We start from the raw sequence: 25,764 nt of genomic DNA, 5'->3' as shown, positions 1-25,764 counted from the left end.
GTGTTTTGATTTCGGGTTTCAATTCCAAGTGTTCACCCTTACGTTAATATTATATGCAACTACCTCTTTCTGACCAAAAAAAAAATGATAAAGGTGGTCTTATTAGTTAATATTGTGATCCCAAATTGTCTTAGAAGAGTAGTGCAACAAAACAACATGAGGTCAAGTCAAACGACTTGATCCAAATATTCCAAGCTTTTACCCTATAATTGTTTGCTTGTTTGTATGTTTGTTTGTTTGTTTGTTTGTAGAACTTAATGTTAATTCTATGCGTCAACTTATGCAAATACCTGAGTCCTGCCGAAGGTTGAAGGCCAAAGCAATATAATTGTCCCTCGCGCTGATAGAGAAACTCAACTTATGCAAATACCCAAGTCCTGACGAAGGTTGAAAGCAAAAGCAATATAATTGTCCCTCGCGCTGACAGAGAAACTAATAACTTTGGACGTAAATAACTTATATAACAGTAAGTAGCTACATCATTTTTTCTCAACTACTACGACTTATTTTCTTTCAGAATATTTTAGGGTTTGATATCATTTTAGTCAAAAGGGTTTTGTTTCCCTCCTTTTTTTTTTAACATGGCAATAGGCCATAAGTGTTTAATGAATTTAATTTTAGGTCAATGTAGGAAACGATCAAATTAAAACACCAAAATGATTGCAAAACTTGTACAAAACGTCAGCACTTCTGCAAATATCGAAAATATTCACAGACTATATAAATCCATATGTTCGACATTTGGTATTTCTGATATTTTCTGACCTAAAATCAAGAAGATAGGATTATTGGATTCCTTAATGTCGAAAATATTTTTCAGACCTAAACCAAATTTCTTATACTTATTAAACTTGACCTAAATTAATTTTTTTATTACTTACAAAGCTTGAGGTGAAGGACGCGTTGTTAATGAATTGTTAAGAAATTTTGATCAACAACTTGACCCCAATGAGTCTTGTAAACTTTACAAAATTAGCTGAACTAACTCCCCACGCGAGGTGGTTGATGATGTGATTCTCATCAAACCATTACATTACCACACACTTAAGGTTGAGGTTGTTAATGATTTGATAGGAAATTAAGCCACTATAAGTTAATTAAGTTGACCCCATGGCACTTTGGAGGATTTTTTTTCAATACAATGATATATTTAAATTAAAAGTTTGATGAATAAATTAGTATCGGACTTAGCATTTATAATATTCGAATATAAAACATCTCACTTATAAGTTTAAAAATACTACTAAATTGTAGTACTAAGTGGTTGTAGGATTTAAATTTAGTTGAGTTGACTCTACAACCCTAACAACTAATGTACGTATATTCATTACTTCATTGGAACATCGATCACTATAAATAGATACAGGACCTAAAAATATCCACCATGGCTAATTTATTTTTGTAATTTGACCTAGGTATGGACTGGTGGACGATCCTCAAACAACCAATCCTACCAAAATTTATTAGAAAAGAAAATAAGTACAGCGAGGAGGACAACTAGCCAAAACCTTGACGAAAAAATACAAACAAATTTAAAAAAACCTATATCAAAACGGTAGTTGGGCTAAACAAAATACGGGACCAAAAAGTTTCCACCATGCATGTCTAATCTACTCTGTACAAATATCAATCTAACTTTAAAATCTTTTCGGCAAAAAAAAATAGAAATTAAAAAAAACTTGAAATTCTTAATTGAATTGTAGACATTTTGGGTAATTAATCAAGGATCGTAAATTCCTGCGAGACTGTTAAAGAAGTTAAGAATCCCACATCGGTGGGTTCAAAGAAATGCAATGTGTTTAAATAGTAGGGATAATTTGATATAGATCCAATTTTGTGAGCCATTATTATAATTAGTCCACTGCATTGAAATAGGTCCAATAATTGATATTCCACGTAAGCTTATTTATAATTTGTACCATATTTATCCCTTAGACTTATAAATTGTAGTAAATATTCAAAATTTCTTAATTATATGATTATTTGTGGTTTAACTAATCCCTTAATTGTAGGATTAGTTATAGCAATAAAATCTCAACCCCCAGTTTGTTTTATCCCTCCTTTTTTTTTCCTTCTTCTAAACAATTCCCTTTGTTAGATCATGGAATCAATCATCCTCTTTCTTCTCTCATCTTTCATGGGTGATAGTTTGTGTTCCTCCCTCCAAATTCCTTCATGACAATTTCAGTTTTTACATAGCTTTCACAATTTTTTTACATATTTGTTCGGCAATACAGTATCAATTGCAAGCAATAATACAGTATCATGCATTTATATTTGCTCTATTATATTTTTGTGCGTATCATAAAGGTAAACTGAAACTTAGTATTTGTTCCTTTTTTTTTGTTTAGTATTTGTTCCTTTAATGGAGGTATATTATATCATATTTCTATTCTAATGTTCTGCCATGAAGGTTCAGCATTTTTCTTCCTATACAATAGGTAGTTTATTTTTATTTTGTTCGTAAATTATATCTATTTTGTAGGTATAAAGCATTTTTCTTCCTATACAATAGGTAGTTTATTTTTGTTTTGCAGTAGATTACATATGTTTTGTTGGTATAAAGTATTTTTCTTCCTATACAATAGGTAGATACTAAATTATATCGGTTTTGTAGGTAAACATCATTAGGTGGTTACTAGATAATATTTTAGTTAGTATTTAAATATTCAAAATTAAAAACTGAATAAATGATACAAAAATTAAAGAATTTAAATATTTTTATCTAAAAGGGCAAAATTGGTATAAAAATATGTAATTGGATAACTGGACTTAGTTAAAAAACTACCTATGTTTTTGGACTTAGATTGAAAAGCCCCTAAATAGTATTACTCTACTCTAACTAATATTGATGTCTTTTATGATAAAATAGGCATGTGGTAAAGTCGGAACAATATATGTGATGTTGAAGTGGGCCCTCAACTCGTCGACCTGCAAAATTCTACATGGTATCGAAGCAAGTTGTCCCTAGCTTCAAAGCCCAATGGTCACACATGCTCACGCGTCACCCAGTTGTTGCCACGTGTATACTTGAAAATGTCACACATTCACACATGCTCACACGTCACCCAATTGTTGTCCGAAAATCGGCCACACATGTTCACACATGCTCACACATCACCCAGTTGTTGTCCAAATGTAGGCTTGAAAATCGACCACGGCGTGTTGAGAATTGAAATGTGAGAGACAAAAAATTTGTCCCATATCGGTGAGGGACAAGCCCAACTAGTGGCTTATATGATATTGAATTACTTTCTATATTGTCAATTGATTTTATGGTAGAACTCAATTTCATCGTAGACATCTTCCGCAACCGGCTTAAGTTCTGGCATTGTTTCTTTCTCCGACAATGTACGCGGGTTACAGGTGTATGAATATTGTAGTGGTGTTGTAAAGCACTAACGTAGGGAAAATTGCCAGTTGTGCATGAATTTGAAGAGAGTCAACATTTTGAATCTCTGTCGACGAAAACGCATTGACCACTCCAATTGGAATTTGTATGCCGTGGGGTTGGGAACAAAACCCACTCAAGGCTCATGTACTTCCGTCGAGTGGCGAAAGAACATAAGAACTAGAGTAGTCCTAAACGTATCTAACTTGAAAAAAATGAAATTAGTATTACACTTATTTCTATTGCCTTGCAACCCTTCTCACACTTTAAACAAATTCAATTATTAAATTTTCTTTCATCCAACAGATTCTATCCCAAAATTTAAGTATATTATGTTAAATGGTCATTTATCACAAATGAATAACCTTTTAAATTAAAAATCATCATTCGCTTTTAATTATAAAAAAATAAAAAAATTCACTTGTGCACTGATAGAGCTATTCCCCCTCTTATTCTTGAATTTCATATATTTAGCCATTTCAAATCCCAAATTTATTGAACAAAGAACAATAACGTTTATAAAACCTTGTTATTCTCTGTACACTTTTATTTGTTTCTACTCTACCCTACCTCATACTTGAGTTTTAGGGCTTGCAATTTTTTTTAGTAATTCTTTCTCGAGTTTAATAAATTTTTTCAACAATATAGATAACATCATGGAATGGTTTTGAAATATGAAAACCCGTCGAGAATGATTATGGTTGATGTATATAAATAGATAAAACTATCTACACATATGTAAATATTTGGATATATATTATGATGTTTTGTTTAGTGATTTTATAAATAGTACACGTTTTTTTCTTCTTCTATACTTGTGTGAGGCATCTACTCACAAGAAATCCTACTCTGCCACTGCTTTCGCCATTGGTTACTTCTAGGTTGTGTTTGGAGGAGATGAGTAGCAAATAAATTCATATCATACATATACTTATTTGAATATTGTGAGAAATTATGAACAAAAATAAAAAGTTAAGAATAAGTGAGATGAGGAATGCGCGTGCGATTAATTAACTGCCCTTAATCAAATCTAAGAGACAATAATCTGACTGTAGCTAAGCTATGGTCAATCCCTTCTCAATTTTAGAATAGAGAATTCTCTGAGTCTTTGCTTGTAATGTTATGGTGATTTTCCCTCCATAAAAGTTCATACGTTCTAACCAAGCCATTTGCACAACATTTTTATATATGAACTTTGACTTTTGTTCGCCTCGTCAATTTAAATTCCGCGTCCTCATTTCATATTGGTTAATTAAAAAAAAAAAATTAGCATTATTATCTACCTATGACAAGGATACGAAAAATTGAATATATTTGTCTACTTTAGTAGTTATTTAACTACGAAATCGTGAAAACTTCATAAAAAATATAGAAAAACTTCATAAAATATATAATAATATGTCACAAAATGAAGTAAAATACGCATAAACAAATAATATTATGTTACAAATGTCATGAAAAAAATCTTAAATTAGAGCAAAATTTAGAGAGAGTCAAAATTAATAGCAAGGGTAATACGATCATAAAAAAAATTATATCAAATAGTCAAAGAGTTTAATCTGAAAATTTTTATTTTTTTTATTTTTCCTAAAATACGCTAAGAAAATCTTCTATTTATTTTTTGGTCAAAAAAAAGTTTGAAGAGAAGAGAGGATATCCCATCCCAGGCTAAACACAACACAACCTCTTTAACTTACAAATGAAGTATTAGCCCCTTTTTTTACAGATCACCCATTAGGAGCACTCGTCGAAAAAATGTCTTTTCTTTTAAAAAAGAGTTTTTTTTGCCTATTGACGAATATGTTCCATCCTTTCCTTAATTCCAATTATAACACGTCCACAATGTAGAATCATTTATCCCACCTACGACGAATAATAAAGAAGTTACGTGTGAATAGTTTCAGAAAAAGAAGCGCACGCATTCATTATTCGTAATGTCCGAAACACCTTCCCGGATATAACATTGTTCGTATCTTGACCTTGCCAAAAAATACTTGTCGACATCAGATCAGATGAGTTTGTGCGCTCAAGATATTCATCATTTTGTTTTGAAAAACCGACTTTGATTCCCATTACACCATGGCGGCTCGTCTTCTTTTTTATACTACATGAACGTACGAACTTGTGCCCTCATGCCCTCTGCTGCTTCTGCTTGGTTTCCGAAAAGCTACCACCATGATGTTTGGCATTGGCTGTGAATTCGAAAAGAAATAATACTTAACGCGGGAAACTTTACTTTATGCCGTCGGTAACACGTACGTCTCCACTGAACTTCTCGTCCGCTCTAAGTAAACTACCTGGCTATAAGTAGATACTCACGCAAACTTATGAGGAACAACAATTGCTTCCATTTATTTGTTTGCCATTTGAGATATATTTCGTTCATCTCCGAAGCTTTTTCTGTACCTATATTGGGAATCCGTGATAGTATTTCGGTCGGTAGTTGTTTAAATTTGGCCACAGCAGTCATCATCTCTCTCTGCGGCTGCCGCCTTCATTGCGATTTCTAAACTTGGAAGCAGTTTTCCTTTAAGCATGTCTACCACCCTGCATGCAAAGTTGGCGTGCATTGAAATCGAGCTGCTTTTTGATGTTCCAAAAAGCACTCTTAGCAAACACCAAAGAAAATGGCGTTATGCTTTTGCCACAATCTACTGCTTTAGAGCCTTCAACCTTTCACTACCAAAATACAAAAACACCAAAACATCTCCATCTCCTTCTTATACCGCCATTACTGTCGAGCCATCGTATAGCTTATTCCAAATTGATCAAACTACCCTCACTAACCTTGTCAAGCAGAAAAATCTCAACCAGCTTCAGGAGCTAGGAGGGGTTGAAGAAATTGCCTCAGCTCTCAAAACTGACGCAGAGCACGGAGTCCATGGCGGTGATGATCCTGAAGACGACATTGCGAAAAGACTCAAAGCATTCGGCTCGAACACGTACAAGAAGCCACCAACAAAAGGGTTCTTCCACTTTGTGTGGGAGGCCTTCAAAGACCTCACAATTCTCATCCTCTTAGGCTGCGCTACGCTTTCTCTTGGCTTGGGAATCAAAGTGCACGGTCTAGAAGATGGATGGATCGATGGCGGAAGCATATTTCTCGCAATTATTCTGGTAATATCTGTTTCTGCTGTGAGTAATTTTAGACAGAACAGACAGTTTGATAAGTTGTCTAAAGTCAGCGACAATGTCCAAATCGAAGCCGTGAGAGGTGGCAGGCGGCAGCAGATTTCGATATTCGAAATTGTAGTTGGTGATGTCATTTGTTTAAAGATCGGAGACCAAGTTCCGGCCGATGGATTGTTTCTAGACGGCCATTCGTTACAAGTAGATGAATCGAGCATGACAGGGGAGAGTGATCATGTCGAAATTAGTCACCACCAGAATCCTTTCTTGTTTTCTGGCACAAAAGTGGCTGATGGCTACGCTCGGATGCTTGTCACCTCTGTTGGAATGAACACGACATGGGGCGAAATGATGAGCCAAATCAGCCGCGACAATGGTGAAGAGACGCCTCTGCAAGCTCGGCTCAACAAGCTAACGTCATCGATTGGTAAAGTCGGTTTGGTAGTTGCATTTTTAGTCTTGATTGTCTTGATGGTTAGGTATTTCACTGGAAATACAGAGGACGAGAATGGAAACCGGGAGTATAATGGCAGCAAGACTAAAGTTGACGACATATTAAACGCGGTCGTAGGGATTGTAGCGGCTGCGGTTACAATTGTTGTGGTGGCAATTCCGGAAGGCCTGCCTCTGGCTGTGACTCTAACGCTTGCGTATTCGATGAAGAGAATGATGGCAGATAAGGCGATGGTGAGGAAGCTTTCTGCTTGTGAGACGATGGGGTCTGCAACCGTCATTTGTACCGATAAAACAGGCACTCTCACCATGAATGAAATGAAGGTGACCAAGTTTTGGCTAGGCGAGGAACCCGTGGAAGAAGAGGCGTATTCGTCCATATCTCCTTTTGTTCGTAACTTGATTCATGAAGGGGTTGCTCTGAACACAACCGGGAGTGTGTTCCAGCCTAATTCGGGTTTGGAAATTGAAATCTCGGGGAGTCCTACTGAGAAAGCGATTCTTTCGTGGGCAGTGCATGGGGCCAAGATGGATATGCAGAAAGTGGTGAAGAGTTGCAGCATTCTCTATGTCGAGGCCTTCAATTCGCAGAAGAAACGAAGCGGGGTTTTGATGAAGCGTAAGGTGGACGATTCTATGCAAGCACATTGGAAAGGAGCTGCAGAGATGGTATTAGCAATGTGTACAAGTTACTACAATGCATCTGGAGTGGTTAAAGATATGGATGAGAACGCGAAATTGAAATTTGAGCAGATTATCCAAGGTATGGCGGCGAGCAGCCTCAGATGCATTGCTTTTGCACACACAGAAATTGAGGTACAAGAGCAAGTGGATGATCAAGAACATAAAAATTTGCTAAAAGAAGATGGATTGACACTATTAGGCCTTGTTGGGTTAAAAGATCCATGCCGGCCGGGGGTGAAGAAAGCTGTTGAAGACTGTCAACATGCAGGGGTGAATGTTAAAATGATCACGGGCGACAATGTGTTCACTGCAAAAGCAATAGCCACAGAATGCGGGATACTCAAGCCTGATCAGGACATGTTCTTCAGCGGCGCAGTGATAGAAGGCGTACAATTTCGCAACTACACACCGGAAGAAAGGATGGAGAAGGTGGACAAAATCTGTGTGATGGCAAGGTCCTCCCCCTTTGACAAGCTTCTCATGGTGCAGTGCTTGAAACAGCTAGGCCATGTGGTGGCGGTGACAGGGGATGGCACCAACGATGCGCCCGCATTGAAAGAAGCTGACATCGGACTTTCCATGGGGATTCAAGGCACAGAAGTCGCGAAAGAGAGCTCGGATATCGTGATCATGGACGACAACTTTTCGTCAGTGGCCACAGTTTTAAGGTGGGGAAGATGTGTTTACGAAAACATCCAGAAGTTCATCCAATTCCAACTCACCGTCAATGTCGCAGCGCTAGTGATCAACTTTGTAGCAGCAATTTCCGCTGGTGAAGTCCCGTTAACAGCTGTTCAGTTACTGTGGGTGAATTTGATCATGGACACACTAGGTGCTCTGGCTCTCGCCACAGAGAAGCCAACAAAAGAGCTCATGAAGAAAAAACCGGTCGGGAGGACGGAGCCTCTGATCACCAATATAATGTGGAGGAACCTCCTGCCTCAAGCACTCTACCAGATTGCAATCCTCCTGACATTGCAGTTCAAGGGAAAATCGATCTTCGGTGTGGAGGACAAGGTGAAGGACACACTGATCTTCAACACATTTGTGCTGTGCCAGGTGTTCAATGAGTTCAATGCAAGAAAGCTTGAGAAGAAGAATGTGTTCAGAGGAATTCACACCAACAAGTTGTTTTTGGGAATTATTGGTGTCACAATTTTGCTGCAGGTGGTGATGGTGGAGTTTTTGAAGAAGTTTGCAGATACAGAAAGGTTGAATTGGGGGCAGTGGGGTGCTTGTGTTGGTATTGCAGCAGTCTCTTGGCCGATTGGTTGGATTGTCAAGTCGATTCCTGTTCCTGAGAGTCCTATTTTCAGCTATCTCAAGATGAAGAAGTCGAAGAACTCTATTTGAAGCACCTTTGATTTTGAAGGATTGAAGACCCAATTCGATAGAGACTGGTACGTGTAAATCACAGTTTGATATGAATTTTTGTTTAATTATTTCTTACATTCTTTTATTATACTAAAATAATGTAATTTAAACTTTGCTGTACAACATATGTTTGTAGGATGCAAGTATGTTCAACATCTGTTTTTAGTTGATAATGTTATTAAAACTTTAGTCCCAATAATGTAATGTTGCTAATTCTTTTTGAGCTTTTCTCAAAGCATAAAAATAGTCTTTGCTTATTTTATGGTTAATAGTTCATAGTAACTACGAATTCAATATTAAATTAGGTTACTCATTTGTGCCTTAGTCGAACTTCCCTTTTCTTTAATGTAAAAATATATCGTTGTACTACAAACATAAAAAAAAGTTCATAGTAAGTAAAGCCTATAGTGTGAAATAAAATTAACTAGTTTTTGAAATAATTTGTAGCAAAAAGGATTTTATGTTGAGACTATTTTACATATCAAAAGTAGATTCTTGTATAAAACAAATATAATAAAATCATTACGTAAAAATAATTACCCACACACACATATATAATATATAATCATTTTTTAATATGAGATATTACAATCCATCCTCCTTAAAATAAATTTCATCCTCGAAATTTGTAAAACCTTGATTATTGTTTAAGTAAGAAAAACAAACCTCAAAAACATAAAAAAATATATCACAAAAGGTATAGTAATAGTTGAAAAGCATTAGTAAAATATTTGATTAGAGTGGTTGGACGGAGACAACCCTTCCATGTCAAGTGGATTGCAATTCTCCAATTATAGTGCCTTCCAACTCTAGCATATAAATTGAACACCTTTATAATAAATCTGAGAGGAAAATGAAATTAGTCTCTTACTAGAAAATCAGTGTAGGAAAATGGATGGTTATACAAATCGGAAATGTAACTCACCAATCACCTTACTAATTGGACTCCTATATTCTCATCACATGTTATTTACAATTTTATCTCATCACACAGTCCAAAACTATGTAGGAATGAGATTTAACTAACTCATCACACAACCCGTTGTTTTATAGGAATGAGAAATATTACCGACATTATCAACTCGTGTAGGAATGAGAATTTCACTTCGCAATGACCTTTTTCTTTCCTTTTCCTTTGTGAGTAGGAATGAATTACATCTGAATACGTTTCCCCATCAAAATTTACAAACATTTACTCAAGAAATTATATTCCTGTGAACCAATTTCAAACGTTAAACAACAATAAGTAGTTAAAGTGCTATTTTTATAAAACTATCACACAAATAAATATATTGAAATAAAGGAACATCATTAAATACTTCCAACGTTTTCCTAACACAAAAGTTAATTTCCAAAAGATATGGATAATCATACACAGAAATGCTCACCTAAAGTCCTCATTTTGAGAACCTGTGAGGTCCTATTTCATTTCAACTTTAAGATTAATTTGACTGTGAAATAATCCAAAATATGATATTATCCATGTTACAACATAACAGAATAATAATATTGTAACAGGGATAATAACAAAACATGATATTATTCTTGTTACAACATACCATATATATGACATTCATGCTTAAAACTCTTTTTTTTTTTTATCAAAATTATTATTTTGTTATGTTGTAACATGGATAATATCATATTTTGGATTATTTCACAATCAAATTAATCTTAAGAGTTGAAATGAAATAGGACCTCACAGATCCTCAAAATGAGAAACTTAGGAGAGCATTCCTGTAATCATACATACATAAATACGCACAGACACGCCCACACATATATAACTTTACTTTCTACGATTTGTCGCTCTTCCAGTGACCTGGAATTCTTATCATTTATAGTATAAGTCTACACACGCATTCTAGTTCCTCAAGAAATTACCACCAATCAAGAAAATCAAATCTCAGCATTATATAAAAAAGTAATATATGAAATTCAATAGAATTCTAATTTCAAGTCTATTCCACAAATCTGGTAACAAACACAGGTATTATCCTAGGGTATCTAATCCCTAAGCTCTGATACCATTGGATACGTGAATAAAGACTATTCACGAGTTATGGTGTGAGTCATATCTTAGTTATAGAAATAAATTCTACAACCAAGATATGGGGAAAAATAAAATAAAAAATTTGTAATGATTACTCAATACAACGTATAACAAAATTTTACATACATAAAATTTATTGAATACGCATCGGAATAAAATAGTGTACAAATTACTTTACAACCTAAACTACCAACAAAATAATAATTAAAATGTGACAATTCTTGCAAATACATAAAATATACACAAATGAGATGCATGAATGTACTCACTCCCTTCTAACCCCGCTCACACGTACCTAAGGCATCCAAGTCTACACGTCCCATACTATGCTTATACCACTTGGCTCCGAATACCTTAAATATGAGTTAACTCCCGTTCATCCCTTAAACCCAATTTTTCATAATCAAATTCTCAATTTCCACTTTATTATATAGACACTTCTCCCAACGCCCAATTGTATATTCAAGGCTTGTATATTCAAGTCATTTCCCCGACACGCTAACATATACAAGGTTCATTATTTTATAACCAACCAGTTGTATACTCAAGTCCTTCCCCCGACGCCTGACGTGTACAAGGTTCATAATTTTATATTCAAGGCAAACTTCAGCCCTTAAATATCCTCACAACTCTTTTTCTTACTTTACAAGAATGCTTATGTATATGCCATGTAGCAAGGATATCAATAATCACATGCTCTATAATATCTATAACACTAATCAAACAGTTAGTAGCCAAAATTGTATTATATCTGCAACACTAATCAAATTGTTAGTAGCCAAAATCGTATTATATTATCAATAATATATAGTATGGATAACACACAACAATCTAATTGAGAAATATTACTTCACCATTTTACTCCATCTCTCTCTAGGTGATATTGATGCATAAACCCATTTGAGTTCCATAGAGCAATTCTATTGGGTAAGCTCTCATGCATTTTCTGGAAATTTTCTCTCTTATTTTACAACATTCTCAAGGGAAGTAAATGGAGATTTTCGATGGTTTAGTGGAGTGCTTCTCATGGCAATGATCTCAAAATGTAAATGCATAAACAACACAAGATTTAAGTGGTTCACCAAATCGACTACATCCACTGGGGTTTGCTTTCATTGTATTTAACTGTATATAAGAGACCTACAAATACAATGAAAGATATCTTAAAGCTTTAACAATATGTAAAAGAAAGATAAGAGGTAATTTGAAGGGGAGAATGGTTTTTTGTTGGAGTTGTTCTGTTTCTTTTTTCTTCTTCTTCCTCTCTCTTTTTCTCCATGTCTTCCGTTAGTTCTTGCTCCTTCCTTTACAAAGATTGCATGACATCTTTCTCTCCAAAAAAAACTCCTAAATGTGCCAATAGAAAGAAGCCAAGTGTGCTAATCCTTACCATAAAATGTGTTCCAATAACAAGGCAACAAGTGTTGTCCTAATCATTAAGAATGATATGTATTCCAATGGAAAAACAACAAGTGTTAAGTTAATCATGAACTAATGAATATCATGCAAGATGTTCCTCGCATCAAAGGCAATGCGAAATGTTCTAACCACAATAAGTTTTCATCTTCCTCTATTTAGAGTGATGAATATCATCCTAATGGTTATCAACTTTGCCAACTCACCCTTATATATACTTCCACCTCTTATTTTAGAGTAATGAATAATACCTACTCTTTACTCTCTAATGATTGTCAAAATGGCACCTTGCCTTCATGAGAAAAATCAAGCCAAACTCATCATAATCCCTTTCTCCAATTCAAACTAAATAATATCTCTAATTACATATGAAAATGAAATAATACTAGCTAGTTTGAAATAATTTTGCAGCAAAGAGGATTTGAGTAAATTGTAGCAATGTTCCCTTAACTTTCACTCAATTGAAGCAATGGTCCCTCAACTAAAAATTCATTACCATTGGTCCCTCAACTCATCAAAACGTACAACTATGATCCTTCAACTAAAAATTCATTATCATTGGTCCGTTAACTTTAATCCAACTGGAGAAATGGTCCCTCAACTTTAACTCATTTTGACAAAATTTTAACGAAATTGACGAAAATGACTATAGCTACATGTTTTGATAAGCTGAGAGATCCCAATTATAGCAATGGTCCTTCCAACATAATTTATTTTAACAAAATTTTAACGAAATTAACAAAAAGAACCATAGCTACACATTTTGATTGGATTTTTAGTTGAGGGACCATTGCTCCAATTTGATTAAAGTTAAGGGACCATTGCTACAATTTACTCAAAGGATTTTACGCTGAGACTATTTTACATATCGAAAGTAGATTCTTGTATAAAACAAATCTAATAAAATCATTACGTAAAAATAATTATCCACGCACACATATATATAATATAGAATCATTTTTTATTAAATACGGGCTATTATAATTAATTAGTAAACAACTTATATGGTTTATTACTATTCCTATTCTGATTCCTTAAAAATTTAGTAAACAATTCTAATAGGAATCTGATTCCACCATATTCCAACTCCTCTTCAATTCAATTCAATTCTTCTTATTCTGATTACAGATTAGTAAATGAGCCATTAGGACAACTCATAGGACTAGAAAAACCTCGCACGGTTTAGTACTTACATCTAAACCTCTTCAAATTGAACTTGAGTCCTCTTGAGATTGAACTCGATTCTCACTTAATCTCCTAAATCAAATTTTGCTACTCAACCACCTGAAACTAACTCGTTTCTCAGGTTGCTCCATAGTGTCTAAATCCGTCAAAACCATTTACGTTACAAAACTAAGACCCAATGTTGTTGATATATGTCGCAATAAGTACAATTTGGCTGAAAAGTAATAATAGTTGGGTATTTTGAATTCAAAATTATCTTTTCCAAATATGAAAAATAAAACTCAACTCGTTTTTCACTTTGCTCTATTGTGTCCAAACCCATTAACAAATTTGTCAAAACTATATATATGTCAAAACTAGGACCCATTGTTGCTAAGATGTGTGACAATAAGTACAATTTGGCTAAAAAAATTAATAATAGTCGGGTGTTTTGAATTCAAAATTTCTTTTTAAAATAAGAAAAATAAGAATCTAACAAATTTTATGTGCACATGTGACGCACATCTCAACAACAATGCGTTACATTTGCGCCACGCAAACCATTTTAATAGATTTATTAACGAACTTGGTGGTAAGAGGTAAAATAAGACACCCATAAATTTCTGAAGATTGACTTCAAGTAGGTGAATGTTTTAAATAAAACTTTTTGTTTCGAATGGCTTCTCAAGGTTTCAAAGAAGTCTCCCTCAAAATACTTTAGTTGTCAATTCATAGAGTTTTGTATTCATAATAATCTCTACAAATAATTAATAAAATATATAATCGTTAGTCATTAAATTGTATAAAAAAAAAAATAATGGATAAAAGTGTTATAAATTGTTTATCTGTTTGTTATAGTTAATCGACCAAACACTCTTAGTTTTAATTAATTTTTTTATAAAAAATAATTTTACATCATAATGTATAATATAAACGGTTTCGATTATAATTACGAAGTTATGTTCAGAGTATTTTTACTTGCACAAGGCATGGGTCCACGGGCGACAACCGTATATCCGACGTTACGAAATTACGAGCCACTTGTCTGTCCAGAGCGTCCCCACAACGTATATAAAGCCTTCACTCCGAAGCAAAGCGGCGTCAGCAGCAGCAGAGACTCCCTCTCCAAAAACCTAATAAAAAACCCTCGCACTAAACCTCCATTTCCCCTCGCTGGAAACTTGCCCCACCCGAAACAGCGTCGCACGAACGGTACCAGAAACCCTAGGTATACAGAGAGACTGAGAGAGACTAGAGCAGACGACATGTCGCAGTCACTGGAGCTTTTGCTGATACAATTCCTGATGCCGGACAACGACGCCCGGCGGCAGGCGGAGGACCAGATAAAGCGGTTGGCCAAGGACCCCCAGGTGGTTCCTGCGCTCGTACAGCACCTCCGCACTGCCAAGACGCCGAACGTGCGGCAATTGGCCGCCGTGCTTTTGAGGAAGAAGATCACTGGACACTGGGCCAAGCTCTCTCCTCAGAGTAAACACCTCGTTAAGCAGTCCCTCATTGAGAGCATCACAATGGAGCACAGGTCTGAATTTATATCTATTGCTTTGTTTTCGATTTTGGGTGATGCTTAATTGCTTGAGCTTGTGTGTCAGTGTCATTTATTTGCTTTACATTCAAAATGGTTTGCTTATTGATCTTCATGGTGTTTATGCAGTCCGCCGGTGAGGAGAGCCAGTGCCAATGTGGTTAGCGTCGTTGCAAAATATGCGGTCCCGGCTGGAGAATGGCCGGATTTGTTGCCCTTTCTGTTTCAATGTAGTCAGAGTGCACAGGAAGAACATAGAGAGGTAATTTCCGTTGTGTTCTGAAAAAGCCCTTTTCTTTTTCTTGTTGCACTCTCTATATCGTTCCCCATGTTAACTTCATTGCGCTCTATATAATTGTAATCCTGAAAGTTCATGAACACTTGTGACATTACGCACAAGAGGAGGCGTAATGGTTGGTAAGACTAAACCTTTGGTGCATTATTTGCAAAATGGAAGCTGAAAGTTTGACCGCTTTTTCCCTTCATTGCCTTACAATGTCCAAAGTTGTGGCATAAATTGTGTATGGAAGCTAATATAGCCAGGGTGATTCATGAGTTGTGCGATTATGCTTGTTGAGAAACCTTATGCATTATAGTTTTGGAGTAGGGGAACATAACAAGAATCTTTTGGAGGTGGTTTGTTGGCCAGTGTGGGGTATTTCGTATAGGACTAAATAATAGGATTATTGGAGATTCTAGGGGGGAAGTGGAAGGCTTGAGGATAGTGGTTGCAATTGGGTATCATTGTGGGCATCAATTTCTTTTGGGATATATCATTCTCCTGTATTACTGCAGATTAGAAGGCAGCTGATTGGGATAGTGCTGTATTGTTTTTGTTGGACCTTTTTATATGCTGTTTAACAGCTAATATGCTAGAGGTTCTGCACTTTTTTATTGGACATATTTTCTGCTATGTATCGTTATTGTTGTCTCTTAATAAAATCTTTGAGTTTGTCGCAAAAAATAATTTTGACTGCAGCCAAAATTAAACATCTCCATAGAGTAGTTTCCTTCTAATTTATCTTAAAGCCCAAGTAATCCAAGCCATCGATAGGTAACTATTTCTTGGTCAAATGCATGCCACTCCAAACAGGTGCGGCAACGTGACCCAATTTTGTAATATGAAAGAGAAATGCAAAAAAGGGTGGAGAAGAATTGATGAGCATATGTTTGGAAGATATCACAAGTTTCTGTTTATGCTTTGGGCAACAAACAACAGAAAACCTGCACTTTTACCACTGTTCTAAATCATTAAATAACTTAATCAGGTGAACTTGATTAACTTATATTGAGTGGAAATGGATGGTCTATGAATTGAGCTATCAAAGGAATTTGTGTGATGAGGAGGTAGGAGAATTATCGGCTTTGCTGTTAAGAATAGAACAGATATGGTTATATCCTTCAAGAGCTGACTCAAGTTGATGGAGTCTGGAATCATTGGGAAGCTTTTCCATCAAATCCTATTGCTGTCCTTTGCTTAAATAGTTAAATATGATACAGATATGGATTTTCAGCCATATGGTTTGATTATGAAGTCTAAAGTTCCCCAATGCGAAAGTCTTTACCTGGCTAGGGGCTCAGGGGAAGGTTAACATGCGCGAAATGCTTCCGGAAAGGAGACCCACTAAACTAATGCCCTCAAAGGTTCATCCTTTGCAAGCATTGTCTAGAATCTGTTGATCATGTCTTTTTACATTATCTGGTGGTTCTGAAGCTTCGAGAGGAGATGGGTTATTTCCAGAGATTGCGTTGCTTTTATATGAGAGAAGCATAAAATAAAAATACCAGGAAAGTGGTAGAAAACCAGGACTTTATGGGGTTGTATTTTTTGGCTGTGTTATGGGTAATATGGATGGAAAGAAATAGGATTGGAACCCCGCTATGGATTTTTCATAGCTGCTTTTTAGGGGTATTTCATTTGTTGTTTCACTGATCTTTTTTTTTTTTTTTTTTTTTTGGCTTTGTTTTTATTTTGCGGACATCTTATCCACTTATGTAATCCATCATTCAACTGTGAATGCACACTATTGTTTATGCTAGTATGTAGGTCAGATTCAATATACTGATTTATATGGTTGGTTTTGCTTTGTTGAAATAAGGTGGCATTGATCCTGTTCAGCTCTTTGACTGAAACAATAGGGAATACTTTTCGGCCACATTTCGCAGATTTGCAAGCTCTTCTCTTGAAATGCCTGCAGGATGAGACAAGCAACCGCGTCAGAGTTGCTGCACTCAAGTAATGCTTACTATATTCATAAGTTTGATATATTTATGCTTCTTTTTCTAATAAGTGATTAGCTTGTGTTTTCTCATTTGAATTGTTGAATTGTTATGCCAGGGCTGTAGGGTCTTTTCTGGAATTCACTCATGATGGGGTTGAAGTGGTGAGTTTGTATTCATGCTGTCTCTTTATATCACAAATAAATTCTTTTATGAGCAATATGTTCTTCAATATTGATTATCTGTTTCTGTTTGTCCTCTATACTTGGGTAAGTTGGATAACCTAAAATGATGTTGAAGATTTAAAGTTCCCGTGAATTACTATGTGTTTACTACTCAGCATGTTTGATAGCACAATGCATTTTTTTAAACAATTCAATTAAAAAAATTTAAACACAAAAATCACCAAACAGATAAGGCTTTTGAAATATAAACTAAAGCAACTATTTCATTATTTATAAGGATCCATCACCTATTATTTGTAAGTATCCATCACCTTTACAACAAGAGTATCTCTTTCTTGGTTTAGAAAAATATACAAATAAATTCAGTCTTCTGTTGGTATGATGGAACGTGCTCTTGACTGGTTTTGGTGAGAGAAATTTTGGTTTAGCTCATAGATTCATTTGTCCTAGATTACACTGTATTTTTTTGTATTTGACAGACACATCAGACCTATGGTAATTTTTCCTTTGATTTTTTATTCTATTGGACATGATCATATATTCTTTGGCTGTTACATCTTTTAGTATACCTAATGCTTGAATTTCATGGAATATGATCCTGGCTGGCTATGCGCTGAATGGTTGATGAAAAATAGCATTTCAGAACGTGATTTTTAGTGAGGCTGTGATGTGATTTATCATTTAACTCACTGTGAACAGAGGATTAAAGTTCCTCTTTGAATCCTTAAATAAAATTTTCACAAGAGAAAATTACTCTCTCATCAAAACCACAGGTGATAGTCAGTTATAATTTTGGGATTCATTTGAAGACCAAATAGTGACCACGCTTTAATCAACATTCTTAAATAGACCAACATAAGATCCCAAGTCTGACTGACCAAACATGACAATCTTATTCCTTTGGCATTTTATTCCAAGTAATCTGATGCTTTCCACATCTCATGTCAAGCATGCCAAACAGGCATTTTGTTTTTTGTGTTATTTGCATTTTCTCCCAAATTTCTTGCAGTGTAACTAATTAGTTCGTTTTTATTGGCATTTATCGTATTCATACCAATCCAGGTGAAGTTTCGAGAATTCATACCCAGCATCTTAAATGTTTCAAGACAATGCCTTGCAGCCGGCGAGGAGGATGTTGCTATTATTGCTTTTGAAATTTTTGATGAGTTGATTGAATCTCCCGCACCTCTTCTTGGGGAATCTGTTAAATCCATTGTGCAATTCTCTCTTGAAGTATGCTCTAGTCAAAGTTTAGAATCTAATACACGTCATCAGGTTAGTAAAAAGGGTCAGTTTTCTCGTCTTTTCTGTATGCTCTCAAGCTGTGGTTGGGCTGATAAAGTTTGGGACTGGACCTAACAATTTCCGTTTGAGACCAAATTTTTTTGCCACTTTCCTTTCCATTTTGGCCCTCAAGATATGAAAATGAAAAACTGAGACAGCTGAAAACCGTAGTCGCTCCCACCAAGGATTCCCTCTTGCATCTGCTTGCTATTTCTCTCTTTCCTCTCTTTCTCCTCTCTATGCAAACTGAGGGATCAAAGGCCGGCAACTCTGCCCTTCAGATATGATCCTAACTAGCTCTTGCAGATCCGGTGTACTGGATGATGTGCTCTCTCTGTTGCTTGGGTGCGTAGCCCCATCAGCTCTCTCAGTTGTATGTGGGGATCTCTAGTGTTGCATTGCGATTTTGGGTTGTTGCAGCCTCAGGTTTTGACCTACAATCTGGGGGCCGGAAAGGTCGTCAGCTTCCGACTGATCGGATTTGATAGTTGGAGAGAGAGAGAGAGAGAGAGAGGCAATTTTCCGGCAGCGCAGCCATTACAGACATCGACGGAAATTGGAGCTGCTGTGGGTTTTGCGCTTTTCAGTTGTTTTTTTTTTTTTTTTTTTTTTTTTTAATAAGGGAAAAATGGAAAGGTGAAGTGGTAAAAAAAAAAGAGTTGGTTCTCATCGGTAAACCAAGGCTCTCTGTCTGTTAATATTCCTCATCTTTGTCTCTTTCGTTTTTGTTGCTTCTCAGGCAGTTCAGATAGTTTCATGGCTAGCAAAGTATAGATCCAATTCCCTCAAAAAGCATAAGCTGGTCATCCCTATTCTGCAAGTTATGTGCCCATTGCTCGCAGAATCAAATGATGAAGATAAGGATGATGATCTTGCTCCAGATCGGGCTGCTGCAGAAGTTATTGATACTATGGCTTTGAACATACCAAAGCATGTTTTCCACCCTGTCTTTGAATTTTCTTCTTTAAGCAGTCAAAATGCAAATCCAAAATATCGGGAAGCATCTGTTACTGCTTTAGGTGTCATTTCAGAGGGTTGTTTGGAGATAATAAAAGATAAGTTGGATCCAGTTCTTCATATTGTTTTAGGCGCTCTGAGAGATCCTGAGGAAATGGTTAGGGGGGCTGCATCATTTGCATTGGGTCAGTTTGCGGAGCATTTGCAGCCTGAAATTGTTTCCCACTATCAAAGTGTGCTTCCTTGCATTTTGAATGCCCTCGAGGATGCATCTGACGAAGTGAAGGTATGTTTGGTAGAAGAAAATTAGAAGATTGGTGTAGTTTATTCATATGTATTTGATATGATTAAAACAATCTGTATGTGCAGGAGAAGTCATATTATGCTTTGGCGGCATTTTGTGACAACATGGGTGAGGAAATTCTTCCATTCCTTGATCCATTGATGGGAAAACTACTGGGGGCCCTCCATAATAGCCCTCGTAATTTGCAGGAGACGTGCATGGTATGGTGGTCTTCTTTGGGCTAAAGATTTGAAGTAAATTCTTTTAAACATTATCTAGGTATCCAAAGAATTATTTTAAATTTATTGATTTGCATCATATTGCAGTCTGCGATTGGTTCAGTTGCATCTGCCTCCGAACAGGCATTCATTCCATATGCTGAAGGGGTTTTGGAGTTGATGAAAAATTTCTTGGTGCTTAGTAATGATGAGGATCTTCGTTCACGAGCAAGAGCTACTGAATTAGTTGGAATAGTTGCAATGTGTGTGGGGAGAACTAGGATGGAACCAATTTTACCCCCTTATATAGAAGCTGCAATTTCTGTAATTTATATTTCCTCATTCCTTTGACTATGATTATTTTGTCTCAATGTTGTTAGTTAACACATCTAGTGTTACTGTTATCACAGGGTTTTGGATTGGAATTCAGTGAACTTCGGGAGTATATTCATGGATTCTTCAGCAATGTGTCAGAAATTTTGGATGATGGCTTTATACAGGTATGGAAGGCTTTAGTTGGGTAATGCTTAGTATAATTATTCACTTGATGCCCGTTTTCACGAGTTATTTTTCCCTTTTTGGAAAACAGTATCTTCCTCATGTCGTACCCCTGGCGTTTTCTTCCTGCAATCTTGATGATGGAGCTGCAGTGGACATCGATGAGTCTGATGATGAAAACATTAATGGATTTGGTGGAGTTTCATCTGATGATGAAGCTCATGATGAGCCAAGAGTACGAAATATCAGCGTAAGAACAGGAGTTTTAGATGAAAAAGCAGCTGCAACTCAAGCTCTTGGCTTATTTGCACTACATACGAAGGCCTCATATGCACCGTATCCAACATGTAATTTTATTTGATCTTTAGGTTAGCATTCTAAGTTTATGGATATACAATGTTAATCAATAAGATATGATTTTGAGATCTTTGACTTCTTTTAAGCTATTTGGAGGAATCATTAAAGATCCTAGTACGACACTCAGGGTATTTCCATGAAGATGTTCGGCTACAAGCAATCATTTCACTGAAACGTGAGTTCAAACTTTTTGTCTGTATCTGCATGCTATCTGTCAAAGGTTACTTATCTTAAAGGATACTGGAAATGTGGATGAGCTGGTTAATTTTCATTGAGTACTGTCTTGTTTTTCTGTTAATTGTATGATATTAATATCACTTGTTCATTAACAACTCATGTTTGGTTGATTTCAAATACAGATATTTTAACAGCAGCACAGGCAGTTTACCAGAATCATAATGTTAGTGGCCATTCATCTCTCTCTCTCTCTCTCTCTAACTACTGACTTCTTCCATGTTGAATCATGTCTGATTTTTTATTACTTAATATGACACAAACTTCAGACACCTGTTTCATTTACATATTTAGTATTGATCTGTACATGCAAGTGTGTGTCATGATCACTGTTATTTGGTTTTGCAAACTTGTTTGTAGCATATTCATCTGTGTACTGTAATGGCTTCTTGGACCCTCCTTTTTGGTGTCACCTTGGTATATAGTTGAGATTTCATTTGAAATTATTAGGTATCAAAGTATTGTACTAAATGTTTTTGTGTTCTTGTTTTGCAGGAAGGACAAGCAAGGGCTAAGGAAATCCTGGGTAAGATAAAGACCTGAAAACAGAAGATATTTGTACCTGTCCTCATCCTGGTTTTCTGTTACATTATCATCAAACTCTTCAAAATCTGCAGATACTGTGATGAATACTTATATCAAGACTATGACTGAAGATGATGACAAGGAAGTTGTTGCTCAAGCTTGTATGAGCCTTGCTGATATCATCAAGGATTATGGATATATGGTTGTTGAGCCTTGTAAGTATGATTTGTAGTTGGGTGTTATCCTATTTGTTGAAGTAACTTCTAAAGGCTGATAACATGATGTCATCCAATATCAGATGTACCACGGGTTGTTGATGCTACTCTGGTACTGCTTCGGGAGGAATCAGCTTGTCAGCAGACAGAATCCGATGATGAAATTGAAGACGATGATGTTGTACATGATGAAGAACTTATGGACGCAGTTTCTGACCTTCTTCCTGCTTTTGCGAAGTCAATGGGTCCTCATTTTGCACCTATTTTTGCTAGGCTATTTGAACCTTTAATGAAATTCGTGGTGGGTTGCAAAAATATTATATCAAATTTAGTTGCAAGACCTTGCTAGCGTTTTGCTAGAATAGGTATTTTCCTAATTTAACCATTGGTGTGTTCAGAGAGCTTCACGGCCATTGCAAGATCGGACAATGGTTGTTGCCTGCCTTGCTGAAGTCGCTCAAGACATGGGTGCTCCAATTGCTGGATACGTCGATGTAAATTTTACCAAATTTCTTATACATTGTTCTTTTAAAAGAAAATTAAGAATGTACATTAAGTTCTAGGATACATTAAGCTAGTTTCTGATATTTGTGTCTGGTTTCAGAGGGTGGTGCCCTTGGTAATCAAAGAACTAGCATCATCAGACGCCACCAATAGAAGGAATGCTGCTTTTTGTGTTGGAGAGTTCTGTAAAAATGGGGGAGAAGGGACGTTGAAGTATCCTTTTTTTATGTTTAAGGACTTTTTAATGTCTTTTCCTTGTTCCTTATTTTTTCTTTGGAATTTTCTTTGTCCTCTGATTGGTGTTCTGAGTTCAGGTATTACAGGATTTGTGACGAATATTATCTTTAAAGTTATGTTGTTTGTAGAAATAAGTTTGGCGTTGAAACCTAGAATGTGCCTTCCACTAGCGTGTCCTTTAATCATTTTCCAGATACTATGGTGATATATTGCGTGGACTTTACCCACTATTTGGGGAATCTGAGCCAGATGATGCTGTCAGGGATAACGCAGCTGGTGCAGTGGCAAGGATGATAATGGTGCACCCTGAATCTATCCCATTGAATCAGGTAAGTGTCCTGATGACATTATCGGGCTTACTGTTATCATTCTTCCATCATTTTGTTATTCTTTTGCTGAGCTTAAGTATATATCTCCTTAATACATTTGCAGGTACTTCCTGTTTTCTTGAAGGCTCTTCCACTAAAAGAAGATCGTGAAGAGTCCATGGCAGTGTATAGTTGCATCTGTACACTTGTTTTATCATCGAATGCTCAGGTTAGTTCACTGCTCCATGATTTCAGTCTGAAACTTGTGTAGATTAAAATGATAAGATATATATTTTATACACACACACATTTATCATATATGTGTACATATATCGTACACACGATGAGGGATCCCTCTATGGAAGCTCCATGTCTATTGGGTAGTCCTAGAAGTTGCACTTTTTTGGTCTTTTCTGTTTTTCTTGTTTTCTTTTCCTTTTTTAAATGGAGGTGACCATAAGTTTCTTACGCACTCATTCTATGTTCCAAGCAGATCCTTTCTCTAGTCCCTGAATTGATTAATGTATTTGCTCAAGTTGTGGCATCTCCGGTTGAAACTCCTGAAGTAAAAGCACAAATCGGAAGAGCTTTTTCTCACCTGATTTCCCTCTATGGTCATCAAATGCAGCCCCTTTTGAGTAACCTCTCCCCTGCTTATGCAAATGCCCTAGCTGCATTTGTCCCGAAAAGCTGATTCAGGAGCCAGTGGCTTGCCTTCTCGTTGCATTTACTCCAAGAAGCTGTTCGATTGAGCCCGTGAATTGTGATTCTTCACCAATATTTTCTACTTGCCTTTTTTGCTGAGATTCATTTTCAATTCAAAGACTGCGGTATGTTGTTCCCGTGTTTAATAGCCGGGATGGCTGAAGTCCTGGAGGAGAACGTTGTTCTATAAGGTATGCCTGTACCCTACGGTATGAAAAGTGTGCCCTAAGAGGCTATGAACCCCATTTTGCAAATTGCTTTAACCTTCTATACGTGTTTTTGTTCCCGTGTTTTACAGGTGATCCTCCTCCTAGTACCACCTCCATTTTTCAAGGCTGGAGATATGCTTTTACTTCTTTTCCCTATTCTCTTGTGGTATCCGTTTTCCCCAAATTTTTCCCTCCATTCTCCTGTCTGCTTTGAGCGTTCGTGTGCATTTTATTGTTTGAGTTTTACGGTTCTTCGCTGTGGGGTTTCTATAGGTTTGAAAATTTCGCCTTTCCCCACATAGAATTAGTGAAGATGATGTTTACCCATAGTATGTCGTTCATGTGTAACACAGCCTTGTCTGTAAGTTATTGATTGCAGAATCAAATTGCCAACGGTGAAGTTGGTGCTTTCGTTTGTTGGCAGTCATACTAATAAGGTTACTTTTGTTTGAAGTCTAATGAGAGAATGCACTACTTTGCAGTTGGGATATGGGAATGGTTAATTTATGTTGTTTCATGGTTGGTAACTAATTCCAGTGTCAATCGAGAGTCGATAGGAGCGACAACTAACCCACGTTGATCAAATCCGAAAAGGGGAGTAATTTTTGCACAGTTTTTGGCTCCTGGTTCTCGTATTTGTTCAATTCAATGGTTAGAAACAAATTAAGGCTGTGCGGGTGGTGAAAAACGGCGTGCAAAAATAATTTCCGATACTGAATTGTTGTTAGGAGATGCAGGGAATGTGAGGGCTATCTTCTACTTTGAAACAACAAACTTGAATCTCTAGCTCTTTGATGTGTATTCTGATCGCGAAGAACCACACGATCGGTCGCCCAACAGTATGACAGTCTTAAGAGTCGTACTATCTTATAATCTTGAGGGGAGACACTTACGCATGACATAGTATTATTGATGTTCCAAGAGTTACATATGCAAGTTTCTTTCTAGACGGAAGCATGCATGCCAAGATTCCTTGTCGATCTCTATTTATCATGTATATCACTTGGCTCCTTACACTATTTATACTGAACTGCAAATTACAGTGTGACATTAGCAAAATGATTAGTTAAAATCATGAAAAGAAAAGTTTATGCAAACATATGTAAAAGGAGGAATGACTCTTTTACATTGAAAGAGCCAAGTATTTGTCTATCGCATCAATCCACTGTAATTATGGGGGAGGAGTAATCTTGTCTCTTGTTCGATCAGATATCCCTCTATGATGATCTAGATGATTCAAGAAATTTGAGAAAAGCCTTAGTTGCGTAAGGAGATCTTGACTCGTGTTGGATTATTAATTTCGATGCTACTTATTAAAGGACGGATGACAAGTCTCTCTTTTAATCCATGACTCCTCCTCCACAAGAGATCGTCATCACTTTGAAAGATTATGGAGATAGCAAGAGTTAAGTCAGAATATCAGCTTGCAAATGTTTTAACAAAAGCAGTTTCGAACAGGCTATTTTGCCAAACTTGTGAGCAAGTTGGACATGTTCAATAAACAAAACATGAAATCTCTTTAACAACACATGAAACATGAAATCTCTTTAAATCAATTTAAATTTTTAGCATCCGTTTCATTCTCTGTTAGTCCCATTTCTCATACACAAATTTGAAG

General features: G+C 36.2%; 2 protein-coding genes across 2 annotated transcripts; both read left to right on the top strand.

Annotated features, from left to right (window-relative positions):
• The first annotated feature begins 5,750 nt into the window (after window positions 1-5,750).
• Window positions 5,751-9,222, top strand: LOC137710014 (putative calcium-transporting ATPase 13, plasma membrane-type). The gene has a single exon (XM_068448983.1). It carries the CDS (start codon window positions 5,927-5,929, stop codon window positions 9,008-9,010), a length of 3,084 nt encoding a protein of 1,027 aa, XP_068305084.1. The 5' UTR covers window positions 5,751-5,926; the 3' UTR covers window positions 9,011-9,222.
• A 5,553-nt stretch (window positions 9,223-14,775) lies between these two features.
• On the top strand, window positions 14,776-25,020 carry LOC137740048 (uncharacterized). The gene is made up of 21 exons (XM_068479839.1): window positions 14,776-15,204; window positions 15,337-15,469; window positions 17,307-17,443; window positions 17,546-17,591; window positions 18,675-18,887; window positions 19,636-20,139; window positions 20,223-20,357; window positions 20,463-20,678; window positions 20,765-20,854; window positions 20,944-21,188; window positions 21,296-21,384; window positions 21,569-21,609; window positions 21,939-21,969; window positions 22,061-22,183; window positions 22,267-22,484; window positions 22,582-22,677; window positions 22,788-22,900; window positions 23,118-23,253; window positions 23,357-23,461; window positions 23,726-24,128; window positions 24,236-25,020. Exons 1-20 carry the CDS (start codon window positions 14,930-14,932, stop codon window positions 23,924-23,926), a joined length of 3,147 nt encoding a protein of 1,048 aa, XP_068335940.1. The 5' UTR covers window positions 14,776-14,929; the 3' UTR covers window positions 23,927-24,128; window positions 24,236-25,020.
• Window positions 25,021-25,764: the final 744 nt, after the last annotated feature.

Source organism: Pyrus communis, chromosome 1, assembly GCF_963583255.1.
Source record: "Pyrus communis chromosome 1, drPyrComm1.1, whole genome shotgun sequence".
NCBI lineage: Eukaryota > Viridiplantae > Streptophyta > Magnoliopsida > Rosales > Rosaceae > Pyrus > Pyrus communis.
The sequence above is the reverse complement of the archived record's forward strand: the minus strand, read 5'-3'. Positions and strand labels throughout refer to the sequence as shown.

What these genes read in the sequence shown, in the direction of transcription:
- LOC137710014 (XM_068448983.1), top strand. Translation starts at nt 5,927, where the DNA reads ATGTCTACCACCCTGCATGCAAAGTTGGCGTGCATTGAAATCGAGCTG.
- LOC137740048 (XM_068479839.1), top strand. Translation starts at nt 14,930, where the DNA reads ATGTCGCAGTCACTGGAGCTTTTGCTGATACAATTCCTGATGCCGGAC. An exon ending in ATTTGCAGGAGACGTGCATG is followed by an intron (nt 20,358 to 20,462) that starts GTATGGTGGTCT and finishes ATCATATTGCAG; the next exon opens with TCTGCGATTGGTTCAGTTGC. An exon ending in TGGATGATGGCTTTATACAG is followed by an intron (nt 20,855 to 20,943) that starts GTATGGAAGGCT and finishes TTTGGAAAACAG; the next exon opens with TATCTTCCTCATGTCGTACC.